A 15,307-nucleotide genomic window follows, 5' to 3' on the forward strand; every position below is an offset into this window, starting at 1 on the left:
TGTCTCTCTACTTAGACTTTCTTAAACACCGTAATCACTGATATATACTTTATCATTTCATCTTGACTAACAAGGAAGAAGCCAAACATTCCCTCTAGGGCAGTGGTTTTCAAAGGGTGTACACAAGTTAAAACTCTTTAAGAGGAGTTTTTCAAACTATGCTCCCATTTAGAATCACTGCATTCCAAGGAAAGGGGCTCAGATGCAGACCAGTGTACACAGCAATGTGAGATCTCATGAGACTACTTCCCACATGAATCTGCCTGTAAGTATGAAAGTCAAATTGAGGAAAGTAAAAGAGTTTACAAATAAATCCGTCTTGAGCTATTTAAAAACTGCTCTCTCAATGTACCTACATTAAAAACAACAAAAGGTTGTGGGATGACTATAGCATCATGAGCAAGTCAAAGAAGCCTCTAAGAGAGAATAACCAGGATCCCAAGGAAAACTGAAATGCCTGAGATCAACAAAGATTATCTAACAACCCTTTCTTTCTGTCTACACAATTTAAATTTCAAAGAACAATTTCTGAAGTAGTTGATTACAGTCATTCTTAAATGTCAGCAGAAAAGTAACTGCTGAGGTGAATGAGAAAATCACAAGTTAATAAAATGTTATTAGAAAAATCTTTCTCTTTTTCAAACTGAAGGCTTTTAAATCTTCTCACTTAATCATTCTATAAATAAGTATTTTAACAGTGAAAGAAAATGTTCTAAGAATCAAGATATCACCGAAATGTTTACCATCCTTACTGAATCATGCTTTTGTCAAACACCAAGCATTAAACAAATAAACTATCCAAAATTTTTTTATTAAGGTGAACTAATGAGAAGGACATTTTTAGGCATTAATATTACTTCATATTTTTAAAGGCCAAGTTTAAGAGTGTGTGTGTCGCACACTCAGTTGCGTCCGACTCCGTGCAACCTTATGGACTATAGCCCACCAGGCTTCTTTGTCCAAAGAATTTTCCAGGCAACAATACAGGAGTGGGTTGCCATTTCATCCTGCAGGGGAACTTCCCGAAACAGGAACCAAACCCGTATCTCCTGTGGCTCCTACACTGGCAGGCGGATTCTTTACCACTGAGCCACCTGGCAAGCCAGGTTTTAAGCTAGACCAAAATTCATCAATGACTAGTGAGTAAAATTTGCTGTTTTTTGTGACAGCTGTTAAAACTACTAACTAAATACCAAAGTAAAAGTAAATTAAAGGGACAAATACTAAATTCTTTCTTTTAAATATTCTCCACTGGTACAGTGACTTTGCTTCAAGAATGAGCTGCTTCTTTTTTTTATTTTGAAGGTGACAAATTTGAGGAGAAAATGTAAGATTATATACTGGAAATGGTCTCTGAAATACATCTTCAGGTGAAGGACTGTCTCTGATCACACTTCACACTTACGTGGCAGTGGCCAGCAACTGAACTCATAATGTACCACGTGTCATTATTAAGACTGTTACAAAGTTTTTAAATATTGAAAAAGAAACTGACTGAAGCCCAACACAATGGGATGTGGGTAGTGAGGAGAGGGCATTCATTTTGGAGCAGCCCTCACTAAAAACACAACTCAACACATAAGTTACAGCAGAAAAGTAGTGACCAATTAAATGTATCCATTCCTTAGACAACAACTTCATCCCAGTACTTCCACTCCTCATTTATAGCTACCTAAAACTTCCACCTGAAACATAGCTAACCCACATATCTACCTTTAAATCCACCATAAACAGTCCACCACCAAGATAAAAGAAAGCTTTTGCTTTTACCCCAAATTCTGTGAACAAAGTAAAAACAAATGACAAACTTAGAAAAACTACTTGCAACCAGACATGAAATCCTCTACAATAGGATTCTATACTTACTTTTAAAAAAGAACGACAAAGAATATAAAGACAAAGAATATGAAGAGACAGTTCAAACTAAAAAAAATAATTTAAGTACAAAAGGAAGTTCAATCTCCTCACAAAACAAATGCAAAACAAACTAGGAAAATTTACTAAAAAAAAAAAAATGGACCTGTACACCTGAAAAGGGTGAGTTATGTGATATGCAAAATATGATTCAGTGAAGTTATCAGAAAAGAAAAAGAAATGCAAATCAAAACCATACTGAGATATCACATTTTAACCTATTAATAAAGATTTTTTTTAAAGTGTTATTATAACAGTGCAAGGACATAAGTAATGAGAGTATAAACTGGCACAAGACGTAGTGAGAAAGATTTAATCTATCTAACATTACACACACACATATCCTTCTGACTCAACAAATCCACTTTTTAGGAACTGACAAAGCATTTACATTCACACATGAGCAAGATAATGGATACTATTCCACTGTACTATTAAACAGTAAGATTGCAAATAAGTATCCATTAATAAGACATCAGTTTAATAAATTATGATTCATACATAAATGGAATACCATGCTGGATTTGCTACCATGAACATGTCAACAAAGCTGGAAAAAAAACATGTACAAGGAAGCTCTTTATATACTGGTATGGACTAACCTTCAAGACAGATTAGTAGGTGGACGGTGCAAACAGTATATTACAATACAATTTTGGAAGAGGCAAGAATATATATGTCCATTGCCTGGAGATGTATAAAGTATCTCTGGAAATATAGTGAAGAAATGAATATCACAAGTCACCTGTAAGGAGGGAAACTAAGTGACTGGAAGAGGATGGAAAGCAGAGTTTTCATCATATATCCTTTTGTATCTTTTAAACTTTGCATCAGTGAACTGTCATTGTTTACTTCAAAGATGAGTAATATTGGGCTGGGAGAAAAAAAACTGCAGGACAGAGAGAACTTATGGTTAGAAAAGTTAATACAATAATATTACAATTAAACAGGGGGAAAAAAAAACAGATGAAATCATTTGTTCTCCCTCCAAAGTTAAACAACATATGTTTCAAAAAAGCATTTAAGTCTTGAAATCATTTCATGAAAAAGTCTTCGAAAATTTAAGACCAGAACCCTATGCAAATATAACTCAGTAAATGGAAGCAATCAGCCTTTTAAAGATAACTTAAAATCATAATGAGCAATTACTGTGCTAGTCTATCATATCTGTGATGCTATTGTCGGAGCCTGTTAAGTACACTTCTTTCTTATCTCTATACTCCACGAAAGCTATGCTTTTTCTGCTGAGTTATTTTGTATTCTTCACCTACTATCAATTTCTCCCTTAACAACACTCTCAATATACCTGCTTATCCACAGCAACCTTCTCCCTGTCTCCCCAACTATCATCCAAAGGGATGACTGTGACAACTCTGTTACTGATTTTTTCATATTTACTTTCCAAGTGTTCTGAGTCACTGGTGGTTTTGCTTTAATTTGGTAAGGTCCTGCTGTGCCCAAACCAATGTACCAGTCATTCTCACTGATACTGTTAGAAGGACACATAAAAGAAAACCAGCATTTGAATATTTATCAGAAAATATGATATGTATACCATGACAGTCATACACAAGCTACTGTGAAAACAGGGTAGGAAGGACACCAAATTCAGGTTAGAAATTGAAAGAAAACATTCGAGAAATGTTTCTATCTCTGTACATAACACAGAGTGGAAGAGAAGGAAATCAGAGTTAGGAGCTGAATCTAAGACTGGTTCTAGCTAAGAAACCTAAGCCAGTTGTTTCACCAATCTGGGCCTAGTTTCTCATCACTAAGGTAACAGCCACATCAAGGAAGACAGCACCCTAAGAGTTGTCCTACATGCCATGTCTTCAAGGCAAATCGCTACTAATTCTCTCCAGCTGATCCTTGAACTTTTCTCAGAATATTTTCTCAGCAGAAGCATTCCAAAACTCCAGTCATCAGCAACAAGCTTTAAGGGAATGAAATTATCGGCCCCCTTTAGAACAAATACAGTAGATTTGGAGGGAGTAGATTAGAGGGAAAACCTAACAACTTAATTTTCTGCATACTTTTTCTAGACTCAATTTTCCTTGAATTTCAAAACAATTTTTAAAAGGATAATTTTACCAAGTTTCTGGCTTTGTCACATTTTTCTGAACCAAGTAGAAACACTGCCTTTTATCAACATTTAACTTGGTTGCCCTTTTAAAAAAAGCTGCACTCATTTTGTCAGCTTTTAGAATAACTTCCCAAAATGTCAAATGCACATGCATACGTGCTTTTAATGTAACAGCGAGCTTTATGATGTGAACACTCATCTCAGTGAAAAGATGCAATTAAAATATTATAAATATTAATGGATCTGCAACTGATTGGTTAGGTCTTTTTAAAAGTTACTTTTATTTCATTTTAATATTCAGAAATAACTTTCTAGTTTACAAACACACACACGTTTGAAGAACAAGGTTATAACTGCTTTACCACTAGAACACACTGGCAACATAAAATCTATATGAACCAGAGCCTGTTTTTTCATTCTTCTGGTTGAAAGGAAAAAACATATTAACATGCCTATTGTATCCCATTTTTTTTCTCTTGAGAAAATTTATTATGAAATATTTCACTCAAAAATTTGACCCACCAACAAGCTTCAACAAATCTTAACATTTTACCCCATTTATTTTTAAAAATTTAGTATGATGAATTCAATTAAATCCCTCTGAATATTCTGCCTCAGTCTAAGTTCCCTCTCTTCATCCCAGGAGTAACGAAAATTCACAATTGTTGTTGATCACTGTCATGTCGTATGTCCTTAGCTATAGGTGGAGAAGACAATTGTTTTTGAATGCTTTAAACTTTCCACAAAGTATCATATTGTATTCCTGCCCTTTTCAGTGAACATCTTTCGAACATTATTCACATCCAGACAAGAAGCTCCAGTTCAGGCATGTTCATTGTTATAGAGTATTTCACCTATGAATATACTACAACTTTTCTGTTCTTTTTGTGGACATACAGACTGTTCCCAATACTTTCCTGTTAGAAACCACAGCAATGAACACTTGTAAATGTCTCTTTTTAAATGGACAAGGAGGCTTGATCAGATCCACATTTATCAGTTTTTGTTTTGATTTAGCAAATATAATTCACAGGTGGTGATATGAACTTTCAACAGGAGGCTTTAATTATTGCTGGTGGTTGTATCTCTTTTACAACATCAGCAGCGCTGATGATCATCAGGGGTTGAAAATGGTAATATTCTAATTCTCCTTCCATCCATTCTTCATTTATTAGCTGGGCCATTCCTCTAAGGAGCAACTTTCTCTATAGATACCATTGGATCACCAATAGTTCCTTCGGAAAGAACTTAGCAATAATTACTTTACAAGGAACTAGTGGACAGAAAAGGCAGGATAAATGCTTCTTTCCTTTTCTTTACCAGTTTTCAAAATAATGAGTCATTTCCCTAGTATTTTCCAAAAACGGCCAATAACGCTTTCAAGTTTTTTTAATTATTAAGAACTCACTGATACAAACTTATTTAGTATGTTTCAACTACAATTATTACCTTTTTTTTTTTTGGCTGCACCACATGGCATGTGGGGTCTTAGTTCCCCAACCAGGCATCAAACCTACCTCCCCTGCAGTGGACGCATGGAGTCTTAACTGCTGGACCACTAGGGAAGTCCCCAATTATTGCTCTTTTATTAAAGTCAAACTTTTTCATTTTGAGGCATGACAGCCTTCTCTCATGGCTACCAAATCCTTTCAATATGACCTCTGTGGTTTCTCTTGATTTCTGGCACAGTTTAACAGTCCAAGCTTCTTTTGTACATTTCCTGCTCCAGATTTGGGCTCAGCCATGTTTCTAACAGGTATGGCTCTTTGAGAATAAAAGGGTAAATATCCTGGGTGTCCCAGATGAAGAGACAAGATAAAAGGGTATTTGGAGACCACAATCTGAGCTTAAGGGTACTCAAGACAAGGATGTCTACTATCACCTCCTTTTCAATACTGTTCCACACGTACAGTATATACACATGTATATTACCATAAAGTACATATACTACATGTAGAGTACACATACTACATGTACAGTATACAGTATACATGTGCATATATAGTAAGGAAATAAAATGTTTAAAGATGGAAAAGGAAGGGAGCTGCCATCATTTGCAGACAATAGTGCTGACTATATGGAAATAACAGAGTCCACAGGGACTCTAAGAACTAAGTAATGTTACCAAGCAGATATACAGACAAAAATCAATTATATTTCTACATACCTACAACATAATTTTAAAAAAATTTAAAGAATGCTATTTACAATAGAAACAAGAGCTCCAAGGAAACTAGGAGTAAGTTTCACCAAAGATGTGTAAGATCTTATGGAGAACACTGTAAAACTTCAGAGAACCTAAGGATGTGAAACGCCAAACTATTCTATATTGATGGAAAGGAAGACTATCGTAGACAGGTAACTGGGTACAGTTCCAGCAGGCCAGGCTGGAACTGGGAAGAAACAGAGCACACGACCAGCCTGGAGAAGGTCCCCAGCCTACTACTGCCACGTGCAACTGTGGCTCAATATTCCCAAACCGTCTGACTTTCTAAAAGAAACTGGAAATTCAGATTTCTATGAGAAGTTCTTTGATTTTTATATGTTAGCAGCAAATTCAAAACAATTTTAAGTACTGTACAAGACAAACAAAATACATCTGTGAAGAATTTGGGCCCTGACCCACCATTTTCTACTCCTGCAATCTATCTACTATTTCAGATATTCAACTTTATTTCTGGGTTGTAGTTAAGCCAGACATGTAAAAGGTTACAAACCCTTCAGGAAATCCATCATTGCTTTTGTTGTAAAAATGTTGAGGATATTGTCTTACATTACTAAGAGACTCCTAAACAAAAGAACCACATAAGAACATCTCTTTTAGAATTCCTGCTTTTTCTAAATTCTGTTGGCTGTCCCTTAGGAAATGGTAAAATTGGTAAGGTCTGACAGTTTTTTTAAGAACAAAACCTAAATGTTTAAAATTTATTAATTAACCTTTAGAAAAACCCTATAAAGCTGTATTAGGACTGACCCCATTTTACGTATGAGCAAACAAGAAAGGTTAAGGTTCTTGTTGAAAAACACACAGACAGTAAAGTAACAAAGCCATAATTCACATCAAGGCAGTCTGATTCCTGCAGCTGTGCCCTTAAATTCTAGTAATCACAACCACGTAACTCAATTTTTTTTTTTTCCAGCCTGAGCTGCCTCCCCAAGAGCAACCATACAAGCCCTGTGTTCTGAATTCTTCCTTCCCCTAACACTTACTTTGTACTATTCTTCTTCTCTTTTAAATAGATGCTGATAATGTATGCCATCTCAAATCCCTTATACGAGGCAGGGCTAAATCAGTTGATTAACTTAATGCAAATAGCCATTTATAGATTTAAACTAAACACAAAGAATGAACAAGTTTTAGAGTTATGCAAGGCCGAGTTCTAATCTTTCCCCTTATATTTACTAGCTATGTGAATTTAAACAAGTCACTTAACCTGAATTTAAACTCAATTTGCTCATCTGTACTACAAGGATACTACCTATCTCATGGGTTTTACTATAAAATTTAAATAAAGACTTTTAAAATATGGCTTCGAGACATTTTTAAATTATATATCTGGCTCATATTTTAATTTGTCGTACAGTATCATATTGGATACTGCAGTAAAAAATAAAAAGAAACAGGTGCAATTAGCTTTAACAATATATTTTATTTAACCCAATATACCTAAAATATCAATTCAACATATGATCAACATAAAAATTATTAGCTATTTTACATCTTTCTTTTGTACTAATGCTTCTAAATACAGTATGTACTTTACACTTACAGCACATCTCAATTTGTACACTCCAGATCCATCAGAAATATTTGAACTGTATTTAGATTTCATAAAATTTACAACTGATGAAATATTCATATATCCAAGTTGTTAAAACATATTTAAAAGGTTTCCAATAATTGCATCAAGTACCTTCCCTCATTTATTTTTCTTTAATATTCACCTCAGTTGAATTAGCTACATTTCCAAAGACCAGCGGCTACACAGCTAGCGGCTACCATAAAGAACAGCACAGGTTTCACAGATAAAATTAAAGAGTGGCTGTTTCTACACATCATCAAATGAAAATGGCACTGTGATTCATACATGTAGGAAAGACAATCTTAACAGGAACCTTTTTATGGGTACATGATAAAGGCAATTCCAACGGGTGGAGTACCAAATTACTGATATGGATTAGGCCATGTGTGACTATTCAAAGAGAGGAAACAGAATGAGGCCCTTAAAACTACCATAACTATTCCCACTCAGAAAAACCTTTATTTTTTTGTATCAAAATTTTAGTAGTTTCCTTGAGTAGTAACACTCTCCACCTAAGATTTAAACGTTTTATCTAAATTCTATAACACCTAAAAAAATGCCACGTAGATAGACTCAGAAAACATATTTTATTTAAACATGTCATAGAAATGAATCTTGGGAATATATATAAAGTTCCTATACAAAATGAAATATCACCAAAGTCTACCCTATGATTTTAAATTCAAGAGTTTGTCTTTAAAGAACAGCCTTAGGAGTATATAAATCTACTGTTCTCATGATGTTAACAGCAGCACTATGAGCAGAAGGATTAGGAGTCTTTCCTCCACTTGACTATCTAACTTAATGTATCTACTTAAAATCAACCAACAAGAATACATGAATAGATATCTGCTTCATACTAATTATGTCACATGCTACATGGATAGCCACCTAGATCCATTTCTGATATGGCAAAAGCATATAATGTTTATTTATAGGAGACAGCTGTTGCTTTTGACTGCCTAGTATCTGGTCCTTTCCTCAGATATTAATACCTCAATTTTCCTTTGGGGAATTACTGCTCTCCCACTCTTAATCATGAATTTCTTGAGAGGCTGATCTCATTTCCTGCCCCAAAATGAGCATAAAAGTCACCTAAGTCAGCCTGGGAAGATTCAACCCCATTACTTTTTTGTTTTAACTCAATGGTGAAGGTATATTCTTCCACTGAAGTCAGTAAGCTGAACAGAAAATAAACTGATGGCCATCTTTCCTGACAAATATATCAAAACATTAATAATATTATCGTTGAATAATGCAAATATGGGTGGTATTTTTTCTCTTTGTACCTAGTATTGCACATTCTTTCTTTTAATTTTGCAGTCTTTTCCTTAGAAAGACTACTTAGCATACAATTAAATTTTCAAGTCAAATAAAATTTAATAGCATTCATAAGAATCAAAAAACAACCCACTACACCCTTCTCTGTGACTCAATCTCCCTTACCATATATAAAAGTGGAAAGAAGAAAGTACTTATCATCAAGAATATTAGGCCCAGACTGGCTGTATCAAGCAATATGTGTTTTAAAAAAAAAATATGCGTTTGTGTGTGGGAGTGAAACAAGAGGCAGACCTGCACAGTGGCTATAGCTATCAAGGAATGAGGTTAAGGACAAATCCTTAAATGCCATTACTTGGCATCCATCAAATTTCTTTTACTTAAACACAACTGTCAGCAGTGTTGGCAGTGTTATATTATTACTGCACTGAGAAAATAATTAAGAAAACATTTAGTAAACTTTTCTTAAAAGTGTACTCATCATAGTCCAGGCTGTCTGACAGAATAATCACAATCTACCAGTTAATCCCAGTCAATCTTTAAACTCACTGCCACCATCAAAACATACTCTAATCCACATAATTAGAGATTCCCAATGGAAAAGACAACTGATGGCAATATCATGCCTTCCCAGGTCAGCAGCTTTCTCTCTCAATTCTACCCTCAGTTCCATAATAATAAGACTACTGGGACACCAAAAATATCCTGTCCTCCTTGACAGGAAAGACTGACAGTCCCTGACCTACTGACATTAAAATAAGAGTACCCTGGTTAGCCTGGAAGAGAGCATGGCAACCCACTGCAGCAGGCTTGCCTGGAGAATCCCCATGGTCAGAGGAGCCTGGCGGGCTATAGTCCACGGGGTCGCAAAAAGCCGGACTGAGCGACTAAGCAGAGCACAGCACCCTTTGCTAGATGGGGTCTCACCCCAGCCTACCTGTCCAAAGTGAGCAGGGTAGCCCAGCATGTGCATATATAGTAATTTTGCCACATTCCGACACCGGTATGTATTGTCTTCTTCTCTAAAAGATGACCGAATTGCAGCACACTCTTTCTGGATCATTTCTCGTTCTTCGGCTTGGGTTCGGGCTGTCCGGATGGTCCGGATCAGCTCCCGCAATCTGATGGGGGCTGGCATCCTCTGGATACAGAAAAACATTAAATAAAGATGTTCACATTTTTTTTCTACCAAAACCATACACACAACTTTCCACATACATTTCTGATTTTTAAGAATTTAAGACTTGTTAAGTCCAGTAATAGGAAGTTCCAGCAAAGCGATTGCATACAAAACCCTCAATTCATTAAATCTATGTAAAGAACACTAATAAAAATGTTAAGTGGTAACTAAAGCAAAATAAGAAATAAAATACACCAACAATGACAAGTCTATCACTAATATCAAAATATCTTGGGAACTAACTCAAGCCAAATCTTTACGCAATCCTTAAATTAACGAAAGGACTATGCCTAATCTTAAAGAAGATAGGTATTTTCTGCTCAGCTGTTGTTAAACTCAACATAGTTCAACAAAGCATGAGATGAATACCGAATATTAAAATCAAAGCTAAACTCAACAAAATGAGAGATGAGTAGAAAAGATCAAATATCAAATTTAAACACCTATCTGAGAAACATAATCATCTCAGTATATACTAGGTATTCTTTGAAAACGTGGTGAAAAAAAAAAACAATAAACCAATCTCAGCAGACAAAACTGTCAACTGAAAAAAATACATAACCTAAAAGCCAAGAGTTACGTTTCATTACTGAAGACTATAGCCCAGAATACAGCCTCTCAGAAAGCTCTTTCAAAGAAGGAAGGAAGGAGCCAGGATACATAGGAGGCTTTGCTGTGGGGGGGGGGGGGGGGGGGCATGTAGTTGAACATCACCAGATGGCTGTTAACCACAAAAATTGACATCTCAAAGTAATAATTTTAATGCTTTTGTATGTTTGGCAAGATTCAAGAGTCTGGGTTTCCTGAAATGACCCCCTTGATATGTATCTTAAGCATCTGGGGCCGCAGCCTATTTTTCTCCATCTAGAACTCCCCTCAAGGTGACCATCAGGGCAGCCGCACAGGCTGATGTCTTCACAGTCACAGTATTCTTTGTCTACTGAAATGGCAGGCATCATTTTTTTGTCCAGAAGACTACTAGCGTCATGAGAAAAAATAAAAATTAACCCTGCACCCTAACCTTACACAATATACAAAAATTAACTCAAAATGGGACCCAGAAAGAAATCTTTGGAAACATGGGTTAAACAATGATTTCATATATAAGAACAAAGCACAAAAGAAATTAATAATCTGGATTTCATAAAAATTTTGAACTTTTACCCTTCAAAAGATGTCATTATAAAAAATAAGGCCAAACAAAGAAAAGAGTCCTATCTTACAAAGGACTTGTATTTGGAATAGTCTTATAACTCAAAAATAAAATACTCTTAGTTTAAAATGGGGAAAAGATTTGATTAGACACTTCTCAAAATAAAATATATGAATGGCCAACAAGCACATGAAAAGATGCTAATGTCATCAGTCAACAGCGAAATGCAAATTAAAACTATTAAGGAGATGTCACTCTACACCATTAGAATGCCTAAAATTTTAGGCAATAATATAGAAAAATGAACTTTCACACATTGCTCATGGGAATGTAAAATAGCTCAAATACTTTAGAAAACAGTTTGGCAATTTTATGTAAAGTTAAATATACACTTAGCATATGATTCAGCAAATCCACTCAGTATTTACCCAACAGAAATGAAAATATGTGTTCTCACCAAGACATGAACAAAAATGTTCAAAGAAGTTTCATTTATAACTGCCCCAAACTGGGAACAACTCAAATGTTCATAAACAGGTGAAGCATAATTGGCACACCCATATAAAAGTATACTTGTCAGAATAAAACAGAACAAATACACAACCCACAAGGGTCTCAAACACATTCTGCTGAGCAAAAGAAGAACAAGAGAGTACATATTGTATGATTTCACCTATATGAAACTCTTAAGAAAGATGTCTCATCTACAATGATGGAAAAGAGATCAATGATTACCTGAGGGGACAGGGACTGGACTGGGCAGCAAGGAAATCTTTTGGGGTGATAGAAATGGATATATACACTTCTGAAATTCACCAAACTGTATACTTAAAATAGGTGCATTTTATTTTATACATTATACCTCCATGTTAATAAAAATTACAGAATTAGACAATCATTACAATCACCTTCAGTACATATTAGCTGTGGAATCCTAAGCCAATAATCTTCTATGTTGCTCTAATCTAATAAACCAGTAGGATATTCCACTTCAATCAGTTTACTACGGTATCAATCCTCAAGGTAGGGATGGTACGTTAGGAATTCAGAAAAGTTCCCTAGGTATTGACAAGCTCTGGCATACTGGTCCTCTTAAGACTGTGTGTCCTAAACTATGCAAAGCTACCTGTATAATACCATTTTGTCACTTTCCTTTTTCTCAATTAAAGATCTGATTTATTCAAGTATCTGAAAACATTCTACAATGAGAACTGTTATCAGATGCTGCCTGTACTGTGCTATGGACCATGCACATACTACCATACTGCAAGACTTGAAATGCCCATGATTGGTAGTTTAAAAACTGTACACCTGATGGAGAAGGAAGACGATTTAATGTTTTATCCAGATCCAGAGGTGCAGCAAATTAAAGGACAGCTCCCATCGGCAAACAGGTATCTTGTGACGGTCTCCAAGAAGAAATGGTTGGCAATGGACAGTTCAAAAGTGCTTCTCCAAAAGGTGGGTGGTTCTCCAAAAAGTTTCAGGTCTCAAACCTTGCAGAAGATACTGACACCCAACACACTGATTATCAGTCCAGGAAACATGGGTCTTCCTGGTTCCATGTGGCTGGGGAGCCCCCACCAATCACGCTTCTGTGCTGGGACCAAGAGGGTCCTCTGGACCAGGTAGGGAGCAGGTGGGGCCGTGAACCATAAGTCACAGTGGATGGCAGTGTAGAAGATGATCCAGGTGACCATGAACAAGGTAAACGATGTCATAAACCCTTCTTTCGTGAGCTCCCATGTGTCACCATATTCTTCCTCGTCTATCTGCAGGTAGTTACTGAAGTAGAGGTACAGGAGATCCGCACTGATCAGGCAGAACCCAGCTATTCCCAAGAAACCTCGCAATGGTAACACCCCGCAAATGACACCTAGGACCACAGCAATGATCTGTCAGAACCAGCAGATCACATCTAAATATTCATCCTTGTCTTCCCAGGCCGTGTCGCTCCATAGCACCTTGCTCCAGAGACTTTGAGGGCCCCATTGGCCAGCTGCGGCTGAGATGGCTCCTCCTTCTGCTGCCCGCCGCTCATCCTCCCGACACACCGCCCCGACTGGGCCTGGGGCGCCTGGGCCGATCTAAAAGGGGTCTGGAGTCGCGGGTCACAGAGCACAGGTTGGCGGTGGAAGCGACAGGCTCAGCGGATCGGTTCAGCGGCGCCCCTTCAGCTGCCTGCACTTGGCCAAACCCATTTTGTCACTTTTTAATGGAATTATTTGAGGGCTTAATGTCTGCAGTTTACAAAGCACTTTTATGTTTATTATCTTCATTATTTCATCTGTCCCTTACATCATTTTAAAGTAAGGATGGAAAATCACTATCCTCACTTTGCCTTTGAGGAAACTAGGTCTCAGAGCAACTATTCAACCTGCTTAAGGTCACAAAGCTGGCAAGTGACAGAGCTAGCCACTTGAACTTGGTATTAAAACGCACAAAGTTCTTCCCAGTACTTTAAAGATAAATATTGTATCTATGTGAAATATGATTGCTAAGATTTGTTTTAAAATACTCCCAGGGTGGAGAAGGAAATGGCAACCCACTCCAGTATTTTGCCTACAAAAGTCCATGGGCAGAAGAGCCTGGCAGGCTGCAGTCCATGGAGTTACAGGACTGAACACGCACACAAGAGGAAGGTGGAAGGAGATGGGTTGATAGCAATAAACAAGTAGAACTAAATAAAAATAAAATACTCTCAGGGGGAAAACATTGAGGAAAGAGAACAGGAGGGGGTAAAAATGAAACAAAATAGGCAAATGTTGATTATTGATGAAGGTATATGATGAATACATGACAATACATTATATTATTCTCTATTTTCTTGTGTATTAGAAATTGTTCATAACCAAAAGCTTTTTAAAAATCAAAAAGCTTCAACAAGGCATCTAAATCCTTAAAATTTTCATAATCAAAAATATTAATAGCGGTCCATTTAAAGAACTACTTCTTTCACAATAATCGTTAAGTATCAATGACTTTAGGACAAAACAAAATTTAAAGGTAAGCAAAACCAATGTACTACATATACTTTCAACAATACTTTCAACACAGTGAAGAAAAGCATAAAGGTATTACAGCTCTGAGAGACCAAGAACCAAATGTAAAACCAGGTGTTGACCGTCTAAAGCCCAGTAACTGCATTTTCAAAGAATCTTATTTACTGTTAACCCTAACTTGGTGTGTGGGGAACAAGAGACATCTAAAATCAATCAAGGGCTTCCCTTGGTGGCTCAGTGGTAAAGAATCTGCCTGCCAATGCAGGAGATAGGTTTGATCCCTGATCCGGGAAGGTCCCACATGATACGGGAAGGTCCCACATGATACGGAGCAACTAAGCCCATGTGCCACAACCATAGAGCCTGTGTTCTCGGGCCCAGGAACCGCAACTACTGAAGCCCTTGCACCCTAGAGCCTGTGCACAACAAAAAGAGAAGCCTCTGCAAGAGAAGGCTGTACACCACAACCAGAGAGTAGCCCCCATTCTCTGCAACTAGAGAAAAGCCCATGCAGCAACGAAGACCCAGCAAAGCCAAATAAAGAAATAAATAAAATTACTTAAAAAAAAATCAGTATCAATAGTAATACTCTGCTAGTAAGTAACTTCTCTCTAGAAGACCCCTACAAAGCAAACAAAGACTATCAGAAAAAGCCTAAATCTAGTCCCAAAATATGGGGAAAAGCACAGAAGTTTAAGACAGCTGAGAGAAAATCAAGTTACCTTGAGCAACTTCTCAGCTATCAGACTCAGAGTCACAGAAATATAGTTTATGCCTCTAGCTTTTTTCTTTTTTTAGTATTTTTTTTTTTTTTTGCTGCACCGTGAGGCATATGGGATCTCAGTTCCCCAGCCAGGGATGGAACCCATGTCCCTTGCATTAGAAGTGTGC

The 15,307-nt window shown here is 36.7% G+C and overlaps 1 protein-coding gene and 1 pseudogene across 10 annotated transcripts in view; both read right to left on the minus strand.

The window, feature by feature from the left end:
- The window catches only part of AP1G1 (adaptor related protein complex 1 subunit gamma 1), a 98,524-nt gene that overhangs the window by 40,173 nt on the left and 43,044 nt on the right, over positions 1-15,307 (minus strand). For all 9 annotated transcript variants that reach the window (XM_081512560.1, XM_081512557.1, XM_081512562.1 and 6 more), the window contains one exon: positions 10,019-10,222. In XM_081512560.1, coding sequence (XP_081368686.1) covers positions 10,019-10,219 — 201 coding nt within the window. In that variant the 5' untranslated portion in view covers positions 10,220-10,222. The remainder of the gene's footprint in view (positions 1-10,018; positions 10,223-15,307) is intronic.
- LOC145514554 (GEL complex subunit OPTI-like) lies at positions 11,369-13,455 on the minus strand (annotated as a pseudogene). The gene is made up of 2 exons (XR_014060225.1): positions 13,243-13,455; positions 11,369-13,112 (listed from the first exon to the last, which is right to left on the minus strand). The product of XR_014060225.1 is annotated as a GEL complex subunit OPTI-like (transcript).

This window comes from Giraffa tippelskirchi, chromosome 7, assembly GCF_054371585.1.
Source record: "Giraffa tippelskirchi isolate mGirTip1 chromosome 7, T2T-mGirTip1v1.2.pri, whole genome shotgun sequence".
Classification (NCBI taxonomy): domain Eukaryota; kingdom Metazoa; phylum Chordata; class Mammalia; order Artiodactyla; family Giraffidae; genus Giraffa; species Giraffa tippelskirchi.